At 35.8% G+C, this 25,888-nt stretch overlaps 1 protein-coding gene across 4 annotated transcripts in view; it reads right to left on the reverse strand.

Annotated features, from left to right (window-relative positions):
* The window catches only part of MSRB3 (methionine sulfoxide reductase B3), a 166,648-nt gene that overhangs the window by 129,274 nt on the left and 11,486 nt on the right, over positions 1-25,888 (reverse strand). For all 4 annotated transcript variants that reach the window (XM_064590947.1, XM_064590949.1, XM_045873035.3 and 1 more), the window contains exon 2: positions 7,332-7,458. In XM_064590947.1, coding sequence (XP_064447017.1) covers positions 7,332-7,458 — 127 coding nt within the window. The remainder of the gene's footprint in view (positions 1-7,331; positions 7,459-25,888) is intronic.

Below are 25,888 nucleotides of genomic sequence, written 5' to 3' on the forward strand. Positions count from 1 at the left end.
TAATAGGACAGTAAGCTCTGAAACAATGTTATCTAAAATTTGAACAAGAACCATTAAAATATTAATCAAAATGGAATATAATATGAACAGCTGTCTCATTCTGTGGTCAAAATGCACTTCTACAACAAAACAAAATCTTGAAAACTATAGCTATAGAATTTTGGATTTTCTTTGTTTACTTAAAATTCAAATAATCTAATGATTTAAATTAGCACTCCATTCTTTGCTTGCAATTATGTGGCTGAATATGATAAATATATCTAGTGTTGAAGGAAATGCTTATCATAGTAGTTGAATAAATTTAAATTCTATAAATGTATAGCTCTTATAAATCACCTAAATAACTGATATCTTTGTCATTCCCTGGTATATTTTTTATGACATACATTTTAAGTGGCTAATACAAGTGCAAGTATACTAAATGTAAAAACAGAAAAAAAATAGGGAATTGAAATAAATGAATGGAAATTTTAAATTTTTAAATAAATGGTTGATTTTAAATGCAAAGGCACAGAAAGTAATTACAAATAATTTGCCATTGAATCTCAGTAAAATCTTTTTTAAAGCATTTTAAATTAAAATGTATCTAGCAAAAGCAGCAATGAGAAATTTAACCTTGAAACAAAATGTTTAGGATGAAGCTACAAATTGGAAAAGACTGAAAATGACAATTCATCAAGTATCTGGCCTCAATATTAGTGAGTCTTTGTGAACTGCCATACAGGCCTCCTTTCTTCATTAAACATGTTTGTTGAGAGCAAAAGGTGGCTCAGGCTTATTTGAATAAATCCTTCTATATGATCTGACAGGTAACATTCTTGTGAACATGTTTAGATAGATAAACATCTAATAACTCTACTTATAAGATTCCTCAGAAGTCCATATTGTCTAGATAATCTAACCCTGCAGGATTATCATTTGTTTTCAGAACTCAGAATACGTTTTATATTCTTTACAGTCACTGTTATTTAGTTGACCAGTGAGTTTCTGAGACTAAAATTTGTTTTGTCTTTTGTTCATGCCCATTTTTCTCTCTGTTGCTACTAGATGTTGCTACATATTTTATAATTATTAATGTATATATGAAGAATTTATTCCATATTTATAAAAAATTAACAAAATCCACATTTAACAAACCATATGCCCAACACCTTATTCATACAGATGTATTGTTCTATAATAATTTAGCCTTGTGCGCAAATAATTTTTAAAACTCATATGGTAGGTAATTAGATGTCATACAGCAAGTTTTCAACATTAACATTAAAACTTTATTATATCATAGAGCTACTAAACATTTTGTTTTAGAAAAAATATAGCTGCAACGGAGTACTCATTAATCAACATTTTAAATATAATTTTTCTTAGTTTCCAAAAATATCTTAATTCATGCGTAACAATCAACATGTTAAACTAATAACATTTTCAAGATTCTATAAAAATTCGAAACACAGCAAAACAAAATGTGAAATTTTCTTTCATTCTTGGGTGGTCTGCTGAAGAAAATTTAGTTGCATATAATGCTATAAATTACTGTTAAATCAGCTATTTGGATTTAAGATAAGTTAATTTATGAAAACTTGTTCTAGTTTATAGAAAGTCTACACATGAAAGACAATTTCGATGAGATGTCCAAGCATAAGGGACTTGGAATCCTATTGAAAATGGAAAAAGGTTTTGCACTTTACAAATATTGTTTGAACATAATATAAGCAGAAAAACTTGTGGTTTGTAAATCCATATGTTCTTAACTGGATATTCTTTACATACTTTTGTTTAAGTTTTCACAATGTACCTATGTGCTAATGATATCAGTACACTTGCATGCTGCGAAAGAACGTAAATCTAGTGCCATCTACCGGAAAAAGTGGGTACAATTCAATTAATTGCAAATTATTTTGTGAATTATGTGAGTTGAAATTTGTATGTCTATTTTTTAAATATCTCTTTCTTTAAAAAAAAATCTCCCCTAAAGCATTTTTAATATAATCAAAGAAGTTAGGTAAGATGAGCATGTAAGACAATGGTGAAACTGAAAAATGGCGGGCGTTAATCTAAACACGTGGGAGAGAATTCCATTGGTGGTATCAATGAAGAAATCAGATATACTATGTTCTAATCAGTTTTTATGTTGGTATCATGTATATTGGTTAGAACACAGGTTCTAAACCTGTGGTCAAAGAACCCTCCCTTAAGGGTTTCAGGATATCTAACCAAAAAAATGAGATTATATGAATAATTGTGTGTAGGTTCACAGATGTACTTTCTGGGGGAGGAGAGTCATAACTTTTATCAAAGAATCATGGAGATGATTCACCTTTTCATAACCCTAAAAGGTTAAAAAATAAAACTGGCATAGAAAGCCAATCTATGCAGTAGATGAACAGCAAGCATACTGATGACCTCAATTCTTTTTTTAAAAAGGGTAAATAAACATAACATTGGATGCCATTAATGAGCTGTTGCCAGCTCTAACTTGGATAGTATTCTTACTTATGCATGTTGCTTTGGTGCATGTCTGCTGTAGTTCCTCTTTACAAATGGAAAATTTAAAGCATAACAAACAACATTAACGTGCTCCAGAGAAAAGTGATCAAAAGAGCCAGAATTCTTAATTCTCATAATAAGCATAATATGTACTTATTCTCTTCCTCAAACAGTTTATCTACCACTAAAACTCAAACCGTTTGAGAGAAAAAGTAAAAGCAAGTATGGATAATACACAATGAATCCATGTTACCACGCTTTTGCTCTTTGTTTAGCTACAATGTGTTTTATACCTACTATATCAACTGTATTGTATTAAATGCAACAAAGTGAGAAAAGAGAAAAGAAACTGTTTTTCATATATTCAAAAGGCAACCAAACCATGAAATTTACTTTTAATCTTCCCATATAAAAGAGTCTCAAATAAATGTGTACTCTCTGTTATAGCTATCACTTCACCTACATGTAAACTTTCCAAATGTTTATTCATTCGTTTAACAAATATTTATTAAGTGCCAGGCATTGTGCTAAGCTCTGGAGAGTTCTAGTTATACAGATGATATTCTATGACTTGCAAACACCATTTGCAAAATATCTCTCTTTAAGACTTCTAATTTCTACATTAGAATATTATGATATCTTTACGAACTACATAACCGCCGTGTGGCTCTTCAACTCATGGTGACTGTTAAATATGCCAATGAAGTCAAGTAACAACCACATATTATGTGTATGATGTTAGAGAAAAGTATAATTTATCACTGTAATTAGTACTATTTAGACAAATACTCTCACTTGGCTGAAAGCTACCATGCTATCTAGTCTAAGCTACAATTAGACTTAATTTTTATCAAGCACTGAAACTATGTATAAAATTGTGTTTCCTAATCCCTCCTCAGATAATGCTTCAGTCTTGATAGAGTGGTAAGGAATTCTAATGTTCAAACATGGAAAAGATTTCTGTCCTCCCACCACAACCTAGCAGATTTTTCTATAAATTCCCAGCCATTAATTAGTACTGAGTTTCCAGATTTAACTAAGCCAGAGCCAAAAGTAAAAACGACAGTTAATAAAATCACAGAATCTCAGAACTATATAGATGATCTAATTTGAATTCTTCGTTTTAAAGATAAAGAGACTGAGATCTGAAGAGGTTCACAGTCATGTTCATGGTCACACAAGTTAATGATAGGGCTGTGGTTAGTTTTCTGACTCCTACCCCAGCACTCTTTTAATACAAAATGAAACTGTTATAGGAAATTAAGAAAAAATTCTGAGGGAGAAAGAAATTACCTTTAATTACAAACATGAGTGAACCATAACTCAGATGCACTTAATAAGCTCTAAATTAAAATTATGCTTTATTTAAAAATAAGAAGTAAAGGAAGTCAAAGCTGAAAAATGATAGGTCACTCTTTTGGGATATGGCCTCCATTCAGGTCAATCCAGTTATAATCAATTTTAAGAGCCTGTTTCAATTACTTTTTAGTTCTGGAATTATTTTGTATTGAATAATACCTGAAATTAGTAGGGTACTGGCTAAGGGAGCAGAAATCTTTTTGATTTACAGAGATTTTTTGCTGTAATGGGTTTTGACCAGGGAACAGTAAATTAAAGCAAGACTCCAGACTTTTCACCTTAATTTCCTGTATCTCCAATTTTGACCTCTTCCCTCCCTACTTATATGAAGTAATAGGAACTAGCATTCCCACTTCAACCTCACTTTTATTTTTCAAAATATAGTTTGTTTCATTACTGTTGAACTTAATTTCTTCAACATTCCTGTGTTTCTAAGAATACAATTCTCTTAGATAAATGGATGGTAACGATTTTACTAATATTCAAGTCATAAAGTATGTAAATGCTGAAAGACTGACTTTCATAATGCTTTAAAAAGTAAGTGGTGCTTTAATGACTAAGGCATTATGGAATACTATTCTAGCCAATTCATCTATCAAATTAAAATGGATTTGCAATCCAGAAAGACAGACACTTTGGCTTCCATCAGTACTGGATAGTTAGAATAAAAGAAACATGTATATTTATAGGACTTGAATTCTGGTTCGGCAGGATGTATAAGTAAAAGGAAGAGATATAAACAACAGATTGAGATGATTATTTCTCAAACAGAAAGTGCATTTGTGGTTCCTATTAAAGTGAAAATAGTTAAATGAAAGGACATATATGTTCTTAAAAGTCTATTGTACTAGGAAAATACAAAGATGATAGATGATAGAAGAAAGGAAGAAAGAAAGGAAGAAAGGAAGAAAGAAAGAAAAAGAAAGATCTATAGTGAACTCAGTGAACATTTATATATGGTGCTTACTAAATCTCAGCCATTGTTCTATGCACTTAACACATCCTAAGCTATTTCACCCCCACAGCCACCTTTCAGGTGACTATTATTATTAACTCCCATAGTACAAACAAGGAAGCCAAGGTACACAGCTAGTTAAGTAGCAAAACCAGACTTCAAATTCAGTCAAACCCCAGAATCTGTATTTTTAAGCACTATGCATAATGGCTACTGCTTAGGAATTATCCGCTTTGTTGAATTTATCTTTGAATCACTTTGATACCAAAATTTAAAGATACTTATACCTCAATTAAACAATTTCATTATGAAATCCTTCAATTCCATGATTCTAATATCTTAAAGAATACACCATTAATTAATTTATGTATTAATAAGGTGTCTCTAAATACTTAGGCTCCTCTGTGTAGAGAAAACTCACGTTACAGAACACTACTGGTATTCTCACACTTTGGGGCTTTTTTCAGTGGAAAACATGGTTATGTATAAACTAAATAACTTTCATACTCCCACTGTCATATATAGTATATACTTAGGAAAAGTCCCGCATGGTACAGGGACTACATTGATTGATGTTCTCCCTCAAGCTCATATACAATTCAGCAGGTAAACCTTGTCAGTTCTACAACCTAAAAATCTCTCAAATCCATCTCCCTTCTTTCTTTTTTGTTTTGTTTTGTTTATTTGTTTTTGAGAGAGAGAGAGAGAGAGCAGGGGAGGGGCACAGGGAGAGGGAAAGAGAGAATCCCAAGCGGACTCCCCACTCACCGCGGAGCCCGACACAGGGCTCGATCTCAAGACCCTGAGATCATGACCTGATCTGAAATCAAGAGTCGGATACTTAACTGACTGAGCCACCCAGTTTCCCCCATCCCCCTTCTTTCCAAACCCACTGTAATTACCACTGCTAAGACTCAGCATTTCATGAGTCCCTCCAGCCTCAAACTCCTCCAGTGTTCTCTGTGGGGGCACGGGGGCATGGCTGGCTCAGGGAGGCAAAAGAACTGAAAGAGTCATGCATTAAGCTCCATTAGCCTCTCAAGTCATCACAAATAGATACAAAATCTATTTAAAACAAACAAACACGTTTACTACTCAAATACTGCTTCAAGACAAAGGTCTTAGCTACCCTTCGAACCAAGCTGCCACCTCAGCCTTCTCATAGAAACATCTGGAACCAGCACTAACCTTCCACCATACTAAATCAATAATCCCTACAAAATGCAAATCGAGTCATGTTATTTCCCCTGCTTCCCTTCCCCAAGACTTAAATTCCTTAAAACATCATATAAGGCCTTTCATGATTGGGCTACCTTCCTGCCTCGCCTCTTGCACTTGCCTTCACCCATCCACGCTATCCATATTAAATAACCTGCATCTCACTGAACATACCTTGCTCTTTCAGGCCTTCATGTCTTGCCCCTGATACTCCATAGCCTAGAATTGTCCTTCCCACTCCTTGGCTAACTGATGTTCATAGATTGAGGTTCAGCTTAAAAACTATATCCTCCATAAAGTCCTCCTTTAAACCTCGGAGACCTTCCCTCCTTTACAAAAATTTTGCTCCTAACCCAAGAGCTAGGGCCATCCTTCTCTTAATTCCCCTAACATCCCAGGTATAAACACCGTTTATTTAGTCCTATCAGCATATGTTTCAATGGTCCTCACACATGCCATTTCCACCTTTTGCTAGTGAAAGAAATCAGCCTGATCTTGTTTATCATTGTATCCTCACTGCTTCACACGATGCCTGGCACACAGAGTTAATATTCAATGAATGTTTAATGAGCTGGAATTAAATTCTCTATACAATATAGTAATAGAGACATGTACATTAATAGAAAATATAAATAATATTGAAAATAATGTTCACAGAAAGTATCTGACCATTGTGATTTTCATAATAAAATTAAAATATTAAATTTACACTATAGTCACATGCTGAAATTTTGGACTTACATGCTTCACTTGTGTACATGCTTATAATCACATTTTTTAAAAGTATAGTGGTTCTAAATTAAGAACCAGTTGACACATGATTTTGTTTATTTCATCATTTCTTTTTAACTATAATAAATAACTTTATTATACTAAAGTTGTTCATTTTCATTTTTCCTTTCCCAAAGTAATGGCCACATGTGGAATGAAAAGCATTTTCATTATCCTGAACAAGATGAATATCCTGTTTGTGTGATTTGGGGCAGTTTCTTATGAAGACTGCCAGCCTCTTATGAACATTATGATTTTCAGATGTGTAGTGTGCATTAAAGAACAAGAAGATATCATGAAATATTAATGACAATTATAGACTGAGCAAAGAAACTGGACAATGTTTCCAAGGGTTATAAGGACTGTGGAAATGAATGTTACTCAAAGTAGAGTGGTGATTTATAACCGATTTCCGTCTTCAAATTAGGGCCCAAGTGAAAGAAAACGGAATTTAGCAAAGCATTCTGGTGTATCATTTCCTGCACCAGAAACACCCCCCCAGACCAGTGCCCTCACTAGGTACAGGACAAGAAGCAGCAACCTGAGGGAAGCCCACAGGCTCGCAGGGCTGCTGGCTGGCTCTTTGTCACCAAATGCAGCAGGTTGAATGCAGACATCACTGTGATATCTTCACCAACAGAACGAGAGGCAAAGAACAGGGGCAAGAGCTGAGTAGGAGAAAAAAAAAAAACAAAAACAAATTAAAACATCACAAATGTTAAACACATTCATTGCACAATTGATGGTTACAGTTTTATCTGGAACTGAACCCATACACACAGTGGTAATAAATTTCAAATGCCTATTTTTTAGATGGTGAGCTTACTTTCAACCCAGACTTATTTATATCTTATGAATAAAATACACATGATATAAAAGTGTAATCTGTGAACACATTTTGCAAGAGGTCAGAAAAGAGACAAAGTTTAAAACATTTGAAAAGAATTAGCATTTATGGAGTGAGTTTGTACCATGTGACAGGAACTGTCTGGGGCCCAATATACACATTGTATCATTTAATTCTTACAATAAACCTATGAGGTAGGTTTTATCCCCCAATAATATGTGAGGAAATCGAGGCTCAAAGGTCCAAGGGCACAAAGCAAATAACCAGTGGAAAAAGGATTAGAAAACCCTGTTATATCTCACTGCAAAGCCATGTTCTTTCCTTACACCATGCTGCCTCCTTCCAGCAATTATTTGTAAATCTCCCTCCCTGGAGAAGACTATAAAATATTGGAAGGTTAAGAGATGCCTTTTGTTAGCTTCTTTTTTTTTTTTTAATAGAGAACCAAGTAACCTACAGACAACTAGGAGACTTCACTTTAGAAAATGTTAAGTTTGAGCAAAGCATAGCAAATATGAATTTTAATTCGATTTTATCATTTATAATTTCAAGGTCAATTCTGTGAATAATATTTACAACTTAACCTTAAAAAGGGTAAAAATATTTTCAAAGGTTTTGGAAATGAATCTACATGGAAGAATCTCAAAATTGTGTGAGTGTTAAACTTCAGAGAAAAGTTCAGTTAGGATTTTCTTAAAGTTTTGTACAGTCTTTCAATTACTAAAGATTAACTTCAAATGAAGATGGAAAAAACTAGCTCATACTTTTAATAATTTATTTTAAATTGGCATTATAAGTGAACCTTAATCACTATATGTCCAAAAATGGATGTAAAATGAATGTCTTATTCATTTCCTGGCCCTCATCCCCCCAGAATAAAAGTCTGTTCCTGGTCTCTTCTGACATCCTTAAAGAACAAACACATAATAAACAGTAATATATTTTACCAAATCACTCTGGAGTATATCTGACAGAAATCTGCTTGTATTAACATACCTGAACTCTGACTTCTCCAAACTAAACTCACTACAAAACTAAAATATTTTTGTGTTACTAACTGGAGACAAAAGGGAGGAAGAGGGAAGGTAAGTATCACAATGCACAGCTGAAAAGAACCATTAAACATAAATAAACATGTCATTTTCACGAGTGACTGCAGAGCAGGGAAAAGAGCATTCCTTTGGAGCAGACTACTGACTAATAAAAGATCAAAGGTCTATACCTCACAACACTATAAATAAAAATGTATTTTTTTTCCTGGTGACCTTCTCTGAGAGGAATAAAGTGTGCACGATAAATGTAATTACTTAGCAAAGCTGCAGCCTCATTGTGCTCCCACAGCTGACCATAAAACGTCTTCCTATTCTGTTTCATCAACTGCTGTACCAGGCGGCCTGCGCGCCTACCGATGGCCTCAGCCATCTGGCTTATGTCAAAGCCAGCACACAGGAAGAAAGGGAGTGATGTCACTCTGCAGGTCAGGCAAAGAACAAAGATGCATTCTACAATTAAAAGCTGAGGGCCTCAAATACCAGGGGCCCTCCAGCGTGATATGACTAGCATGATTTAACGTCCAGGCTCTTGCATTTATTTCTACCCAAATAGCCAGGGCTCCATCTAGTGGCAAATTAGTTTTGCCCAGTTTTCTTTAAAAGAACCCATAAAATGTTACTTAGTTAGCACCAAGAAAGTGCAGCAACTAAAATGATCGGTAATTTTAGAGCAGTCTAGTCTTTTTACACTGAAGAATGCAAAAAGCATGATTCTTCACAATGGTCTCTATTTTAAAATCCTGCAAAGCACACATTTCACAGGCTAGGATTTGATATAGCCCTATTTTTTTTAATGCCTTAAACCTAATGGTAGCAGAAAAAGCAGCTAATTTTGCAAAATGCATGTAAAGTGACATTACTTGCACACTACTCTGAAAATATGTCACTAAAATGTAAAGTGAAAAATAGTTCTAAAAAATGGACGCATGCATCTGGACACCTTGGTGAAATCCAACACATAATCTTATACATCAGTGGAACAAAAGAATCACAGTTATTAATATGGCTCTAACATGTGAAGCCAAGAGCAACACTTCTCTAGAACAGAAAAAGAAATACCTTTATGCTGAAATGATTTAACACAATTTTTAATGTTTTCCACTTCTGTTTGCAGTAAATGAAGTTAAACATTTTGACAAAATGATCTAAAATACAGAACATATTTGCACAAAAGATGGGCTATCACAGTGGATGTGTGTGAGCTCTGGGGTCAGATGCCCTGGGTGGTAACCCTGGCCCTGCCCCTAACTAGCTGTGTTACCTTGGACAAACTGCTTACCCCCTCAGTGCCTCAGTTCCCTCAACTCTAAAATAAATGAATTGGTAAAAAGTACTTGGAACAACTCCTTGCACATAGTATATGCTCAGCAAATGTTAGCTATTATTATTATTTACATGTACAAATATTTGCAATATTTTAAAATTATATGAATTCAATATTTCTAACAGTCCATTTACACTCAATCCTATTTAGAGTCTCCAAAGACAGAATCTTTTTTAGGCCACAAAACTTACTACTCTTTGATATGTTTCCACAGTAAATTATCACCCTAACAAAAATGGTAGGATAAAGATATCCTAAGGATAACTATTGATGAAACCCTTAGCATGTAGCAGAGACTATTCTAAGCACTTCAATTTATTAGCTCTTTAAAGCCTGGGGGCCTTATGAGATGCATACTATCATTTTCCATTTTTAGATGTAGAGACTGAGGCATAGGCAGGTTAAGTAATTTGACTAAAATCCTAGAGCCACCGAGGACCAGGGCCCTTACATAACTGGACTGAATGATAATCAACAGATTTGTTTGTTTGTTTTTTTAAGAGTCTGGTACAGCTTTATTATAGTTTTTATTTCACCACACTAATTCAGTGCGTAATAACCTGCCAGAAACACAGAATTCACTTGACATATGCTCTGAGTACCAAGATAATGGAATATGCTGAAGAAAAACCTTGGGTCACACCCAGCGAGGCTCTCCTCCCTCCCTGGGGGACCCAGGCAGAGCAGCAGCTCTCAAGAGTTGCTGACGTGGATTTAATAGATTTGAACACAGGCCATCGAGCTCCAGGACCAGTGCTCTGGACCACGACAGAACTGGCAATGAAGAGCCTGAGGCTGGACCAACTCACTCTAAATACTCTGACTCTTTGTTTCCCTACTAGATAAAGTGACTGATAACAAACACTTAATAAGGATTCACTTAATTCAAGAAGATTATTTGACGTTTCTCTCCCTTGACACTAAGTGAAACAAGTAAGGAGCTAAGGAAGAAAAAAGTCTGAGACATCTTCAGATTTCTAGATTTGCTCTTTCTGTTCCACCAGATACAACTTCCCTTTCTCTTTCACTTTCAAAATTTTTCTCCAAACTCCTTGGATACACCTTTAGGACATCTCCTAAAGATGCCTAGAATTGACTCCATTTGAATACACCAAAGCTTCAATATGTTCATTATATAGTACTTTTGAGGCCAAAAAACCCAACAGCTACACACCCCCGCCATGGCCTGAAAAAAAATTCAAGTTTTGATTTGGCAGCTTTCTTCCTTTTACACTCCCTGAGCCGCTTGGATGAGAACCCTAGCCAGAAACCATCCTAGTCCAAAAAGAGGCAAGAGAAGCACATGCATCTGAGGACTGACAATCTTTGAGGAAAGAATTAGCATTAAACACCCTGTAGAAATTAGCCCTGAGTGAGAACCACTCAGAAAATCTCTAATTCTCCAAGTTTATCCTCAACTTCCTCACTTTTGTATTTGATGCAAATAATTGCATAGCGGAGTAACATTTATAAATAATCAACATGTTATGTTTTTAATGCCAGACACGTGTCCTATGCGTCTTTTTCATTTCCCAAAATATCTAGTACATCATTTTGGAAATAATCTGGTGTTTTAAAACACTGGTTGAACAACCCTAATGAGCAGTAACACAGTAGGTATTAAGAATAGAATTAGATTGGGGTGCCTGGGTGGCTCAGGTGGTTAGGCATCTGCCTTCGGCTTAGGTCATGATCCCAGTCCTGGGATCGAGTCCTGCATCTGGCTCCCTGCTCCACGGGGAGCCTGCTTCTCCCTCTCCCACTCCCCCTGCTTGTGTTCCCTCTCTTGCTGTGTCTCCCTCTGTCAAATAAATAAACAAAATCCTAAAAAAAAAAAAAAAAGAATTTGATTAGATAATTGTCTAATTTTCTGATTAAAACTTTTTGATGATTCCCCAATGCATGTTTCAGGGTTTCCCAAACCCTGTTCTAAGAAACAGGAGATACCCTTTCAAACAAGTCTGTAGTCAAATAGTTATAGAAATGCTACCCAATATAAAGAATTCAAGAGGCTTTCTAGTAAATACCTGCTTAACTGGTCTCAACTGGTGCCTCTCAAATGGTTTTGACCATAGAAAAACCTCCATGTCTTTCTTCATTCCATATCCTTACTCTCCTTGTCACCACTCCTAACCTCTCCCATTCTGGTCCCCACGGAGGGACCAAGCATGCGGTCACATCCCCTACAACAATTTTCAGGGCACTGATTGCTTATGTCTCTGTCTCCCTCTTCTAGATTATACAGTTCCTAGGCAGAAAGACGGTACCTTTCTCATCTTTGTATCCCAGTACCTGGCACCCAATAGCCATGATGTACTGAGTGAAAGAGTGACTACATATATGACTGATCGCATGGATCACCATTTCCCACCTTGCCATCTCTGCCATCTCAACTGCTAATGGTACTTAAAGGAGATAATCTGAACTAAAACCAGTTGGTTCTTTCACAGGAATTAGCAGTTCCTATAAAGAGGTGGTAAGTTGAAAATGCAATCTGATTTAAGATCCAAAGATAATTCAAATGCCCTATTTTGGTCAAAAATGTTTACTTCTCCATCTTTTTTCCCCCCAGAACTCTGCCATCCAAAAATTTGACTAAATTAGTTTGTTGTTTTTTTGGTTTGAGTTTATTTTTATTTCCTTTTACTTTTTTCCTTGCAGTTGAACAATAAATTGCCAAAGAAAGATGGTACATACAGGGAATCCAGAGACCTCACAAAGTTGATAATTAGCTCCAGAATAAATGAGCTGATCGTCCTAGTGGATTTAAAGTGTCAAACCTAAAGGTCAAATCTCTTTCTAATAAATGCCAAAGGAATGTCTACATTAGTTTTCCACAGGCTAGTAAAATATCCCCTGATAACCACTGGGGTCAACAGAGAGCTGACAAATTTGAATTGTGTCAAATAAGGACAAAACAAAAACAAAAAGCCCCAAACCCTAATCTCACCATAGTATCAGAAAAGAAAGACTGTTAACACCAAGAATGAGGAAAATAATCTTTTGAATAGAATATATTTAGTTTTGTGGGGAAATTTTTTCATTATTTTTGTCTTTCTCATTTCACTATGAAAAGAAGAAACTTCATCATGGGCCAGCATTTGGGAACTGCTAATCTAAATGTCTACTATAAAGTTCTATAAAAATATTGCTCTTATCAGCACAGTGCCTGGTACAGTTTATGTTCAACTAATGTTTGTTGAATGACTTGTTCAGTTAGTTATTTACTTCTTGCAACCAACAGACCATTAGCTAGAATTGGGCATTCCTTTTGTTAAGCAAAGAAGAAACAGCCAGAACCCTGTTTATTCAAAATTCTAAATCAATCTTCCAAACCATTTAGAGATCACACTTTTAAGATAAGGAATTTATAAAAGTTACTCAGTTCATCCATGTAAGTTCCTACTGAAAGAAATGTATTAAGAGCTGATGAATATGCAAAGATGTAAGATATAGTCTGTGTTATCAAAAACTATACTAGCCTAGATGGAAATATAACACATACCCCAAATGTCTTAATTGAGGTAGAAATAAAATACATGGAATTGCAGGGAAAGAAATATTGCTTCCAACTTAGGGGGAGGGGAGTGGCAGGGACATGGGAGTGTTGGGAACCAAAGAAAAGCTGCATAAAGAACTTCTTTAAAAAATATGTATCTCTGGGGTTAGCCATTTTTTAACTTTTGATCTCAGGATCTCTTTACATTCCTAAAAACTATCCAGGACTCAAGATGCCTTTTGTTTATATGGTTATACCTATCAATATTTACTATATTGAAAATTAAAACTGAGTAATTTAAAAAGTATTTGCTTATTCCATTAAAAATACATATGTTTAAATGACATTTTTATTTTTATTTTTTTAAAGATTTATTTATTTATTTATTTATTTATTTGAGAGAGCGAGAATGAGAGAGAGAGTACATGAGAGGGGGGAGGGTCAGAGGGAGAAGCAGACTCCCCACTGAGCAGGGAGCCCGATGCGGGACTTAATCCTGGGACTCCAGGATCAATACCTGAGACGAAGGCAGTCACTTAACCAACTGAGTCACCCAGGCGCCCCTTAAATGACATTTTTAGTGAAAAATAACTATATTATCCAAAACATGGGTTTTTATTTTTGCAATCTCTTTTATATCTGGCTTAACAACAACAAAAAAACAACTGGATTCTCATGTCTACTTTTGCATTCAATCTGTTGTGATATGTTGTTTTGGTTTAACTATATACACGAATAAAATCTTGCCTCACTCACGTAAGTTCTTAGAAAAGGGAGGAATATTTTAATAACTTTTTCAGAGAACTGCAGATATTCTTCTTGGACACTATACCAAAGCTCAACAAATGATAGCCTGAAACTATTATCAATAAACTTTTCATAAAATTACATTAAAACTCAATGATCTACCCTGCATTTTGAATGGATCTTCTAACTTTGCATGATTTTGTGACATCATGCAATGTTCACTTAAAAAATATGGCTTCAGGGCTCCTGGGTGGCTCAGTCGTTAAGCCTCTGCCTTCGGCTCAGGTCATGTTCCCAGGGTCCAGGAATCGAGCCCCGCATCAGGCTCCCTGCTCTACAGGAAGCCTGCTTCTCCTTCTCCCACTCCCGCTGCTTGTGTTCCCTCTCTCGCCGTGTCTCTCTCTCTGTCAAATAAATAAATAAAATCTTAAAAAAATATATGGGTTCACTGGGTTATACAGATCTTTCATAAGTTGACACATTTCATTACCAATATCAAAAATCATATTCATTAATATCACCACTGATTTCATCAGAAAAGTCTTTAAATATTGAGAAGCTATCAAGCAAGCTCACAGAGGTAAACACAAGTTTTCCAAAATTTTATTTTTTACCTTGCAAGCTCGAATTTACCATTGCAAACAAATACTGACAGTTGTTTTCCTTAAAGTGACAGAATCACTTCATTCATTAAGAAAATGCATGCCAAGTATCCAAGTCTAAATAACCACAGTTTGAGTACTTTGCCTGGAGACAACCACTGTTCTTTGGTAGGTAGAAGTCTTTATAGAAGTGTATTTCCCACTACTTCACACAGAATGTTACAAAGATATGTACTCAAGGTCAAGATTTAATAAAATTAATATAAATGTTACTACTTCATCAAGGACATTCTTATGGGAAAATGGCTTGCTCCTCCATGTGTATGTTAATAAAGAACAGAATGACTACTAATAAAGTTTGTTGCCACTACCTTGATTCATACTGAGACACCAGCAGTGTTACCCACTTTTGCTTTTCCAACATCAGTGCAAATGTGAACACAATGAAAAAGGAAAATAATGTCTTAGCATTAGTAGGAAATAGTTTTCACTTTGTGATTCCCTTGAAAGGGTCTCAGAGACTCTAAGCGCCCTCAGCCCACACTGTAAGAACTGTGAGTCTGGCACATGCTTGGCACGTAGCCAGCACAGTAAATAGTCAATAAATATTGGTGGAATAAATGAACATGAACAGAGAAATACGTGTATAATTTATCCCATAATGTTTAAGAAACAACAAATGGTTAGAAAATAGTAGTTTCTTTAGACTTCTTACTACTTCTCGAGGTAATTAGTACATTTCTTATTTCATTTTGTCTGTGGACAAATGCAAAAGTTTAAACTATTTTATCAAAGGGAAGAGAATAGTCATGACAGATTTCTGAAATAACGATCAGAATGCTACAACCCAATTTTCTCAGCACCGATCTTTGAAATACACAAAAGTACATGTCCTACTAAGGGACAAGAAAACAAATTCTGAATTAGTGTTATATCTAGGAAAGGAAAATTAACTTGTTGATAAATTCACTCAACATTTTTTAACCTATATCATGTACATGGCACTATTAATTCATGTAATTTCTACCAATAAAAACCTGCAAGTAGAATAACCAAAGAATTAGACCTTTTGGAAATGCTTGAGAATAACAGAATTGTATCACTAAATAGATTTAGAACTAGAAAAAAAAAATATTTGGAGAACACCTAATATATCAATTTTTGAACATGAAGTTACCACCCACCATAGGTAAAATATTATTTATGAGATGTTTCACAAGTAATTTGTTAAAAATTAAAATTTTAGATGCCAAAGTTTGAAAATAAGGCTTTTAAGAAAACAACTAGGATGTATTTAACCATCTCACCCTCGTTTTGTTTTCTGACATGAATTCTTGAGTGGGAGAGAGAAGAGTGGAGGTAGAATTCACACCAGAAATGTGCAGCCTAGACCATTGTTCCTCAAGTCTATAATCACAATCTGCTGTATGACTGTGAGTATGTTGCTCATGAAATACCACCCACCATGTGTATCTCAGTGGAAAAAAAGTGGGATAAACAGTGAACTGATCCAAACCTCTTATTTTGTAAACAGCAAAACAGAGATAAAGAGATGTATCAAAGGTCAGACAGCCAGTTGGAGAAAATATTAGGCTAAAATCTCTCTTGTCTACATACTGCAGCATCTACATTTTCTTTATTATTCAGTTCGCATAAAAAGTAAGAAAAGGACATAAAGAATTGTACTTAATATTGACAATGCAAAGGCTACACCGTGTCAATTAAGGTATATCAACGGTATAATTAAAATAGATTTATGAACAAAAGTCCATCTTCTGATGCTAATTGTAACTTTACTAAATGCTATTTTTTTTTTTCAGGATTCCTGCTTTGAAAAGCATCTAGTTAAATACAGCGATTTATTCATTCTCACAGTAATATTTTATGACTTCTAACTCCAATATAAAACACAAATCTTTTTCTTCTAAAATGTACATTGATTTCACAGCTCATAGCTTCTACATTATATATGTGTTTCATCTAAAAAGTCTTTCTTAATATTTAAAAAGTGCCAACAAGAAAGCAAAAGCCACATAAATCATTTTTGATTACCACAAAAAATGCCTTCAGATTTTTTCAGTATGACTGTTTCATTTTGTTATGTTTACACAGTACAGTTTTGTTTTGCTTTTCTAGTACTTGAGTTTAAATTCAAACTTTCTCACTGACTAGTTAGATTTCATTTGGCAAGTTTTGCTCCGAGCTTTGGAAATCTCAGCTGTAAACATGGAGTTTATAAGAGCTTCCTTGCAAGAGTGCTAAGCGGAACACCTAGCACACAGACACCTCTGAATTAATACTACTATTCCTTCCCTTAAGTAACATTCTCTACTGATTATTTGTTAATACCCCCCATGGAATTTGCAGAACTGAATGTCATTGTCGCCCCAAAACATTTTATATAGTGACTTTCCTTATTGAAAACATTCTTCATTTGACTTTTTCTATGATACTACACAGTATCATTTTCTTCCTCCTTTCCGGAAATCACTTTTCTATCTCACGTTGTATTTGCTTCTGATTTTCAAACTGATTATGCTCCAGAGCTACCCTTCAGTACCCTCTGGATTTCTCACGATTTAATCTCTTTCTTATAGATCTCACTTACTCTCACAACTTCAACCATGTAAAGATCTAGCTCCAACCCTGAATCCAGCTTTAATTCTGCATCTTCTAATATCTATTGCATAACATCAACTTGCATTTGCACACTGTGTTCTAATTTACAGGTACTTTCATATATATCGTAATATAGTCTTTTATAGCTTATAAGAAAGAATCTTTAGTGGCACTTTAAAATATTATTCAAATATTTTGCATGCATACATCTTACTTGATATTACTATTAATGATAATCATTTTTGAGCACCTGCACCAGGTGATTTTGTATGAGGGTATATATCATCTAATCCTCCTATGACCCTGAGGGAAGCATTCCTTTATGTTGTAGATTAGTACTATTTGCCCAACATTTCTGGCTCTCTGTTTTTCAGGCAAGTAAGGAATGCACTTCCTGGCCCCCCGTGATTGGGTGAGACCATGTCATTAGTTCTGGGCAATAAGTTGTGAACATAAATGATAATGTGTGTCACTTCTAAGCCACAGTACTTGATTGTTGCTGTGAGACTCTCCAGAACTTTCTTTCCCTCTCCAACAGTGACCAGCAATGTTCTATAATTAGATGTTGGCTGCTCTATTAACCATGATCCTGGAGTAAGAAGACATGGGGCAGAGTCCCCCCCATCTGACAATGAACATGCAATACAAGCAAGAAATAAACCTTCAGTGTTTTAAGCCATAGGGATTTGGGGATTATGTGTTCCAGCAGAATCTCAGGTTCAGAGAACAATTTGCTTGAGGTCATAAAGCCAGACTCCAATGATGGAGTCAGAATTTGAACTGAAGTCTGTGTTAATCTCTTCTACCACATTGCTGTCCTTGTTTGGGAAAATAACAGGGTCTGGAAGGATGAGAAGTCCAATGACAAAGACAATGAGACCTCGAAAATCCCAGAATCTCTCTCATCAGTCATCCCTTCTATTCCTAAATACCCCAAAGAGATTCTTACCTTGGTCGGAAAACATGGCTCTCCTTCCTCTCATATTCAGATATTAAAGGCTAGGAGAGACCTACTTCACCTTAGATCACCTAGAGATAACAAACCCATACTAACCCTTCAAGACTAATGCTTTCACTCAGCTGCAAAACTAACTGAGTAGTTCCTGGTCACAATAAAATGACTGAATACAAATATCTCATTTCCTGAAATGACTGAAAGCTCCCTGAGCACTCACCATATTCAGTGCCACTTCTCTTACTGAATGAACAAGTCAGTGCCCAGATGCAGACCTTAGAAAAATAGTGTCCTGATTTTAATCAATCTATGAAAAACTGAGAAATAAAAAACAATCCATTTGCCATGATGCTAGAAAAATGTATATCCTTTCTAGTGAAACAGAGATCACTGGACCTAAGGAGAAGGAATTACAGCAATAGCTCACTTTTTTTGACCTGAAAGTAAATAATAAGTAAACAATAGGTATAGAATTAACAATATACACTTTTAAAGACCACCTATATACAAAGATTTGACTGTGGTTTCAGAAGAGAAGGTAAACATTAGTAACATCACATTTTAAAACAAAAAGAAAAGTTATGTAGCTAACAAAATGTACAGGGCCAGAAAGAAAGGTAGAGGAAGGGTAAGAGTATCAGGACCCTCATCTTAAAGTAGTGTTAGGAGATACTAACTGGACTAGAAAATGCTAATTGACTCTTGGAATCCATTCTTCCTTCTTTGTGTTGGTAAGAGAACCCTCTGAAATTTTAGCTGAATACACAGCTACATTTCTCAGCCTCCCTTGCTGAGACCATGATACTCAGTGTTGGCCAATGGAATATAAGCCGAGAAAGATCGAATCTCCTACTTTACAGACAAAGTCACTACTTCAGCCATCCTCTTGCTCTGGGAAACAGCCACAACTGTAGCAGCATGCCTGGACCCTGAGATGGAAGCCATTTGAGGGCGAAAGCAAACTTAACAGGTCATGAAGCAAAGCTATTCCAATCCATCCAACTGTGGGCTATTACCTATCCTGGGCTACTGTGGGAGAAAAATAAACTGCTGCTTATGTAAGTCACTCTCCTTGGAATCTTTGTCACAACTGCTTGGCAGTAACCTATCAAAAGCTGATGAGCAAATATATTATTTATTGTTACAAAAGTGAACAATAGGGAAATTTAACAGTCAGTAGAACAATAAGCAGTGGTAGACAGACTAGATTAGAAAGAGCAAAGATAGACCTTTACTTTTCATGACTGGATAGCATATAAAATAGATGAATCAAGAAGTAGTGCTATAATTATATTAACTAAAATTAGGGAACTACCAGAATGATTTAAAAACATTACTCCAGAAGAGTGAGACAGAGATGGGGAGGGGTGGAGTTGAAGGCGGGTGCTTTTCATTTTAAGTTCCCATGTACCAAGAACCATGTACAGGTTTTTCATAAAAATAAAGCTTATACGTACAAAAAAGATGGAATGCTTCAACAGACCATTTCATCTAAAGAAAAACTTGCTAATGTAGGCTGACTAAATCCTACGCCTGGGACTATAAACTACAGTATCTCTATCTACCACTACAAGACTATTTTTAATGAGTTGAATATAAGCACTAAAAATATGTGTCCTTAAATTATGTTTCAAATATTTTAAGTTAGAACTTTGCCACGATTCCAGGAAAATAGAAGGTGTTAGCACTGGAAACTGCAAATAAATATTTGCTCTTGTACTAGAATTTTAGCATTCCTCCCTCCAAGTTTACTTTCTATTGCAGAAAGTAAGAAAATTATGAAATAAAATTCTCATGATGGCATGAGTTATGGTTTGAATCTGATAGAGCAGGTAAAGGAAAAGTTTTATGAAAATGAACTCCTTCTATTACACTGAAAGATAAATCTTTAATGGCCTCCATCAACTATCCTTTGGTACCGTTGGCCTTGGGAGAGAAGAGAAGTCATGAATGAGATCATATAGTGAAAGAAATAAAATATTTTGCAAAATGTTCTACTTTGTCCTTCAGTGGGGTTTTTTAAATTAATTTTAGGTGATTAAATCATGTTTTAAAAAGAATTTGGAGGGTGCCTGGCTGGCTCAGTCGGTTAAGCATCAGACTCTTGATCTCAGCTCAGGTCTCAATCTCACAGTCATGAGTTCAAGCCCTGCTCTGGGCTCCACACTGGGTGTGGAGCCTACTTAAAATTAAAAAAAAAAAAAGAAAGAAAGAGAAGAAGGAGGAGGAGGAGAAGAAGAAGGAGAAGGAGGAGAAGGAGAAGAAGAATTATTATTTGGGTATTCCACATGCATCTCAAACTATTCATTTGTTTGTTTGTCTCTTTACCAACTTATTATTGGTAAACTCTATTTGTTTCTTTCTTTACTAATTTATTATTCTTTCTGTATTCCTGATCCTGTTAAAAACTACTCCCAGCCACTAAACTTCAAATCTGGGAGTCATCCTCAATCATTCTCTATTTTAAGCATTCATATCCAATTGACACTAAGTGCTGCCAAATTTATTTCCAAGATATTGCTCAAATACATCCTTTTCTTTTTATCTTTCATCTAAAATACAGTAATGGCCTTTTACTGGTCTTCCTGCCTCTAACTTGACTCCCCTCACATCCACCCCCCCACTGTTGCAAAAGTGCTGTGTCCTAGTTCTGACCATGTCAATACCCTGCTTCATGTGCTTCCATGCTCATTGGCACTTACAGGGGAAAATTCAACCAATCTCTCCTGGCATTCAGGCTCCCTTCTTTTCCTACTTGTATAACTTCAGTCATCAACACTCCCTGGTACGCTATTTGCTCCATGAACTCTCTTGTTCTTTACTTTGTCTCTAGTATCTTACACAGCGACTAACCCCTAGCAGGCATTCAGTAAGTATATTTTGAATAAATAAATAAATAAATGTTCTGATGATAGCCAACTCTTTATCATTTCCCACACACCTTTTCTACCCTCACCATACCACCCTTATACTCATATAAGGAATGAACTCTCCATTTTTAACCTCCAAGACCCAGTTTAGATATCACCTCCTCTGGGAAACTTTCCTTTACAGCTGGTCCCCACACCCCTCTCCTCATCCCTTCCATTAGAAAATGAATCAGTTGTTCTTCTATACTACTTCCTACTTCAGTGCCTCTATTATTATATCTACTACTCCGTGTTAGTTTCAGGTTTATGTATGCCTCTCCTATAAACTCCTTGAGAGTAGTCAGTGTTATACAACACTGTAAAATAAAGGCTCAATAAATGTTTTCATTGAACTGAACTCAAATGTCACTTCCTCTGTTTTCCCTTCTCTCTGTGCATAACGTCCTAGCTCCCATAGGACTAGAGTCCTATGTTGTATCTAGGCAGTGTAGTATATAGGAAAGAGTCAGAACTGGATTCAAATTCTGACTCCATCACTTAGCTCAGCTGATAAATCTTGAGCAAATTAGTTACTCTCTCTGATCTTCAGTTTCCTTACCTACATAATGTATCATAACACTAATTTCATTAAGTTTTGGAACAATTAAATGAGATAATGTTTTTGAAAGTAATTAGCAGACTGCTCAGTGAATTTTACTCCCCTTTCCGAGGAGGAAAAGCAAGAAATATCGTGTAGAGATAAAGAAAGCAAGTGAAAGAGAGCGTGTGTATCTTTGTGTGCATGTGTGTGCGTGTGCATATGTGGCAGGGTTTAATTAGCTTAGTTTTGGACAGGGTTAGAATGAGGCAATTGTCTAGCAGACAACTCAGCTAAGATTAATTTGAGATTAATTTTTCTATTAATTATTTTTTAGTGACTGCCCAAAAAAATCATTATCTTTGACAAACAAAAATTTCAAGTTTTGCAATCAACTGTTTCAGTCAATCATATAGAGTGATCTAGCTTTATGCATGCATGAGGCAAATGTATTAATATAACAGGAATCTGATGAAGTAAACTTTTGGTCAACTCTAACTTGAACATCTCGGTATGAGTTACAAAATATTGTTGAAATTCAACTAAAACTGCCATTATCACTCATATTCAAAGAATAAAACTGTTCTCAGATTTATAACTAATTTTGCAACATGACTCTGAGCAGTACTAACCTTGTGACTGATATAAATTTGTCATTTGAATGCCAATAAATTTTATTGTTCCTAGGTTCTTCTTCTAAACAGAATGCTAGCAACTTTTTATATTTCATAATTACACTATTATTAGCATTTAAGTCATTCTACGAGCATTTTGAAGCCTCCTAATTATGCTTTATTGGATTCTTTTTATTACATTTGTTTTGCAAAAAAGGGCTAAATGTTATATAACATTCTGTAATTACTTCAGGTAACAGGAGAGCTCTGGAAACATACATGCGTATATTCTGCATGCGGCGGGGGGGGGCGGGGGGAAGACCTCAAGGATGGACGGTAGCCAAACGATATATGAATCAAAATATCCTTAAGAATGGTAAAGTTGAGGTGTAAAAGGTATGGTGGTAATCACTAAATGCAGTAGATGTTATATAATTAAATGAAAAAGATAAAAATAATGCTTAAAAGGGAGAACATATAAAAATAACAATTCCACATTAAGCATGTGGATCTACAGCCCCACTTTAGTTAACAAAGGCACAGCAGAAAAAAATAAAAGAATCCAAAACTCCTCCTGCAGAGAAGAGTCAAATGCTATTGTATCTTGTTTTTTTTCAAATTTAGTAATTAGATTTAGTTTAGTCTCAATTATGTTTTTGAACACTTTTTCAAGGTCACAGAACCTAAAATATGTCAACCTTTCAAATCCCTATGAAATATAAAAGCAAATAAAACACAGAAATCACATGGCAAAAGATTGAAAACTAAGGGGAAAAGACCATAAAAAGAGGATAAAACAAGAGGACAAGGAATGTCATCAACTAGTCCATGATAACACAAAACATAAATGATTTAAATGCACCTATTAAAAATGACTCTCATATAGAGTTACAAAACAAAGAAATGGCATAGAGGGAATTTTTTAAAAGCGGAGGTAAGAGACCTGCACACATGCATACACGTGCACACCACACACACACACACACACACACACACACACACACCCTACCACACAGACAAAGGTGGCAATATAAATAAATACCTTTTAAAAGAGAGTATAGAGGAAAATGAACATGCATCCACATTGGAAACTGAAATAGGAGAAACCCACTCTGAAATACTTCTGCTAGACAAAGTGCAGACGGAATGTATTGAGGAAAAGGCCAATCCCAACTCATCTCATGTGCAAACACTGTTTCTGCAAGTTAGTGAAAGAGAATCCAGCAGATTCCTGCCAGGATTCTAAACAGGCGCCAAGGCCAGAGAGCAGGTAGGTCACAGGTATAAAAAGCTTAATCACTGGCATAGTATATCTGGAGCCAAGAATTAACTCTGGCATTGGGAGCCACACTAAGCAAGGGTTCTGAGGCAATGCTCATGCCTAGCATACCAAGGACTGGGGAAGCACTGCCATGGCTGACTTTCGAAAAAGGCAGGCAAATGTGGAAAACTAGGGGCACTTCCCTGGAAATTCTGAGTGTTACTTCAATCAGAGAAAAGAAATTCAAACCCGGGGCACCACTTCTTGCGCCAGCCACATCCAGTTCTGATGCTTCTTCCCCTCCCTACCCTGTGGCCACTCGGGTCAGAAAATTAAACTACAGTAAACCTAAACTTTTCTCTTCTTCCCCTTTATCACCCTGAAAGATTAAGAAAAACACACATCAAACTCAGCTACAAGGCCTCTCGCTTCCCAAACTGGCAAGTCACATTGCATTCACCCTTTATCTGACAAACAGGTGCTGGGGACAAAGTGAGAAACAATATGCCCTAGTCCCGCCTCTGTGAAGTTTACATATTAGTGAGAAAGATATTATTAGCAAGTGCAACAAGGATCACAGAGAAACAAAGGGGGCATAAAGATCCTATATAACAGAGGGAAGAAGTCTAGTTTGGTGGGGAGCATAAGAAAGCCTTCCTGGAGGGAGTAACATTTAAATTAAGAATAAAAGATAAGACTGTGTTGCTCACATCAAGAATGAAGAAACAAGTACTCCAAACAAAGTAAGTGATAAGCAGCAGCGCTGAGATAAGAATGAATGCAGCCTGCTGGCAGTGATGAAAGAAGAACACGGCTGGAAGGCGTAGGTTAGGAGTACAGGAGGGGAGATGAGGAGGCTGACAAGGTAGGCAGAAGCAAATCTTGGAAGGCATTATAAGAATATGGAACAGCATCCTAAAAAGAAAGGGGAGTAACTGAGAGTAACATGATCAGATCCAACTGAAAGGTGGAAAATGGATGGGGATGGCATAAGACCAGGAGCAGTGAGACTAATGAGGTAGCTATTGCAGAATTCTAGGCAAAAGTTTGATATAGTGCATGAGAATAGGAAAAAAAATTAGGAGGACTCCAGTTCTGGCTCAAACAACTGTGCAAATGGTAATAACATTTACTAAATTAGAGAACGAGAGGGGAGGCTTAAGTTTGGGCAAAGAAAAAAAAAAAACCCTTTCGTTTTTGACATGTTGAAGGTGCCTAAGACACCGCCATCCAAGTGGAGATAATATAGAAGCAAGTGATATATACGACTGTGGCTTAGGAAACAGATCTGGCTTATGGGTAGATTTAGGGGGAGTTAATTTTATACAAATGGAACTGAAGCCATGGAGTAAATGTGATGGCCTCAGAAAATGGGTAAAATGAGAAAAGAAAATGTCAGAGCCCTGAGGAACCTCAACATTTATCGGTGAGATGGAGGAGAAAATTAGCAAAGAAGACCAAGAAGGAGCCCTGGCCAAAGAAGGGAGAGTCAAGGAAAGTGTTATCTCAGAATAACGATGATGATGATGATTAGGACAATGATAAGGATGTTGCTAGCTAACATTTACTGTGAATGAACTCTGTGGAAGACACCGTGCTAAGTAATCTACATATATTGTCTCATTTAACAATTACAACAACCTAAGTGGTAGGAACAATAGTATTATCATTCTACAAGTGAGGAAACTAAGGCACAGATAATTTAATTAATTTGTTTAGGATCACATATATAACAATAACAGTGTTACAAGCCAATAGAAAAGACTATTTCTAGAAATGAATGGTCAATGTATCAAATGCCCTGAAGATAGAGACCAAATTGAGTTCATTGGGTTTAATGATATGGACAACATTAATGGCTCCAATCAAAGCGGTTTCAGTGGAATAGCATGGATGGTTCTTCTCATTTTCTTGGACCCTATATCCAATCCATCAGCAACCCATCAGTTCTGCCATCAGCACTCTGGTCCAAACCGTTATGAACTAAACTAGCCCTTAATGGTTTACCTGCTTCCATTTGGCCCCTACAATTAATTCATTCTCCACACAGCAGCCAGACTGATTATTTTAAAATGCAAATCAGATCTTGTCATTGCCTGCTGAAAACACTCTAATGGCTTCCATCATGCAG

Source organism: Mirounga angustirostris, unplaced genomic scaffold (assembly GCF_029215605.1).
Source record: "Mirounga angustirostris isolate CCGP_5_RB_7025 unplaced genomic scaffold, mMirAng1.0.hap1 SCAF_5, whole genome shotgun sequence".
Classification (NCBI taxonomy): Eukaryota; Metazoa; Chordata; class Mammalia; order Carnivora; family Phocidae; genus Mirounga; species Mirounga angustirostris.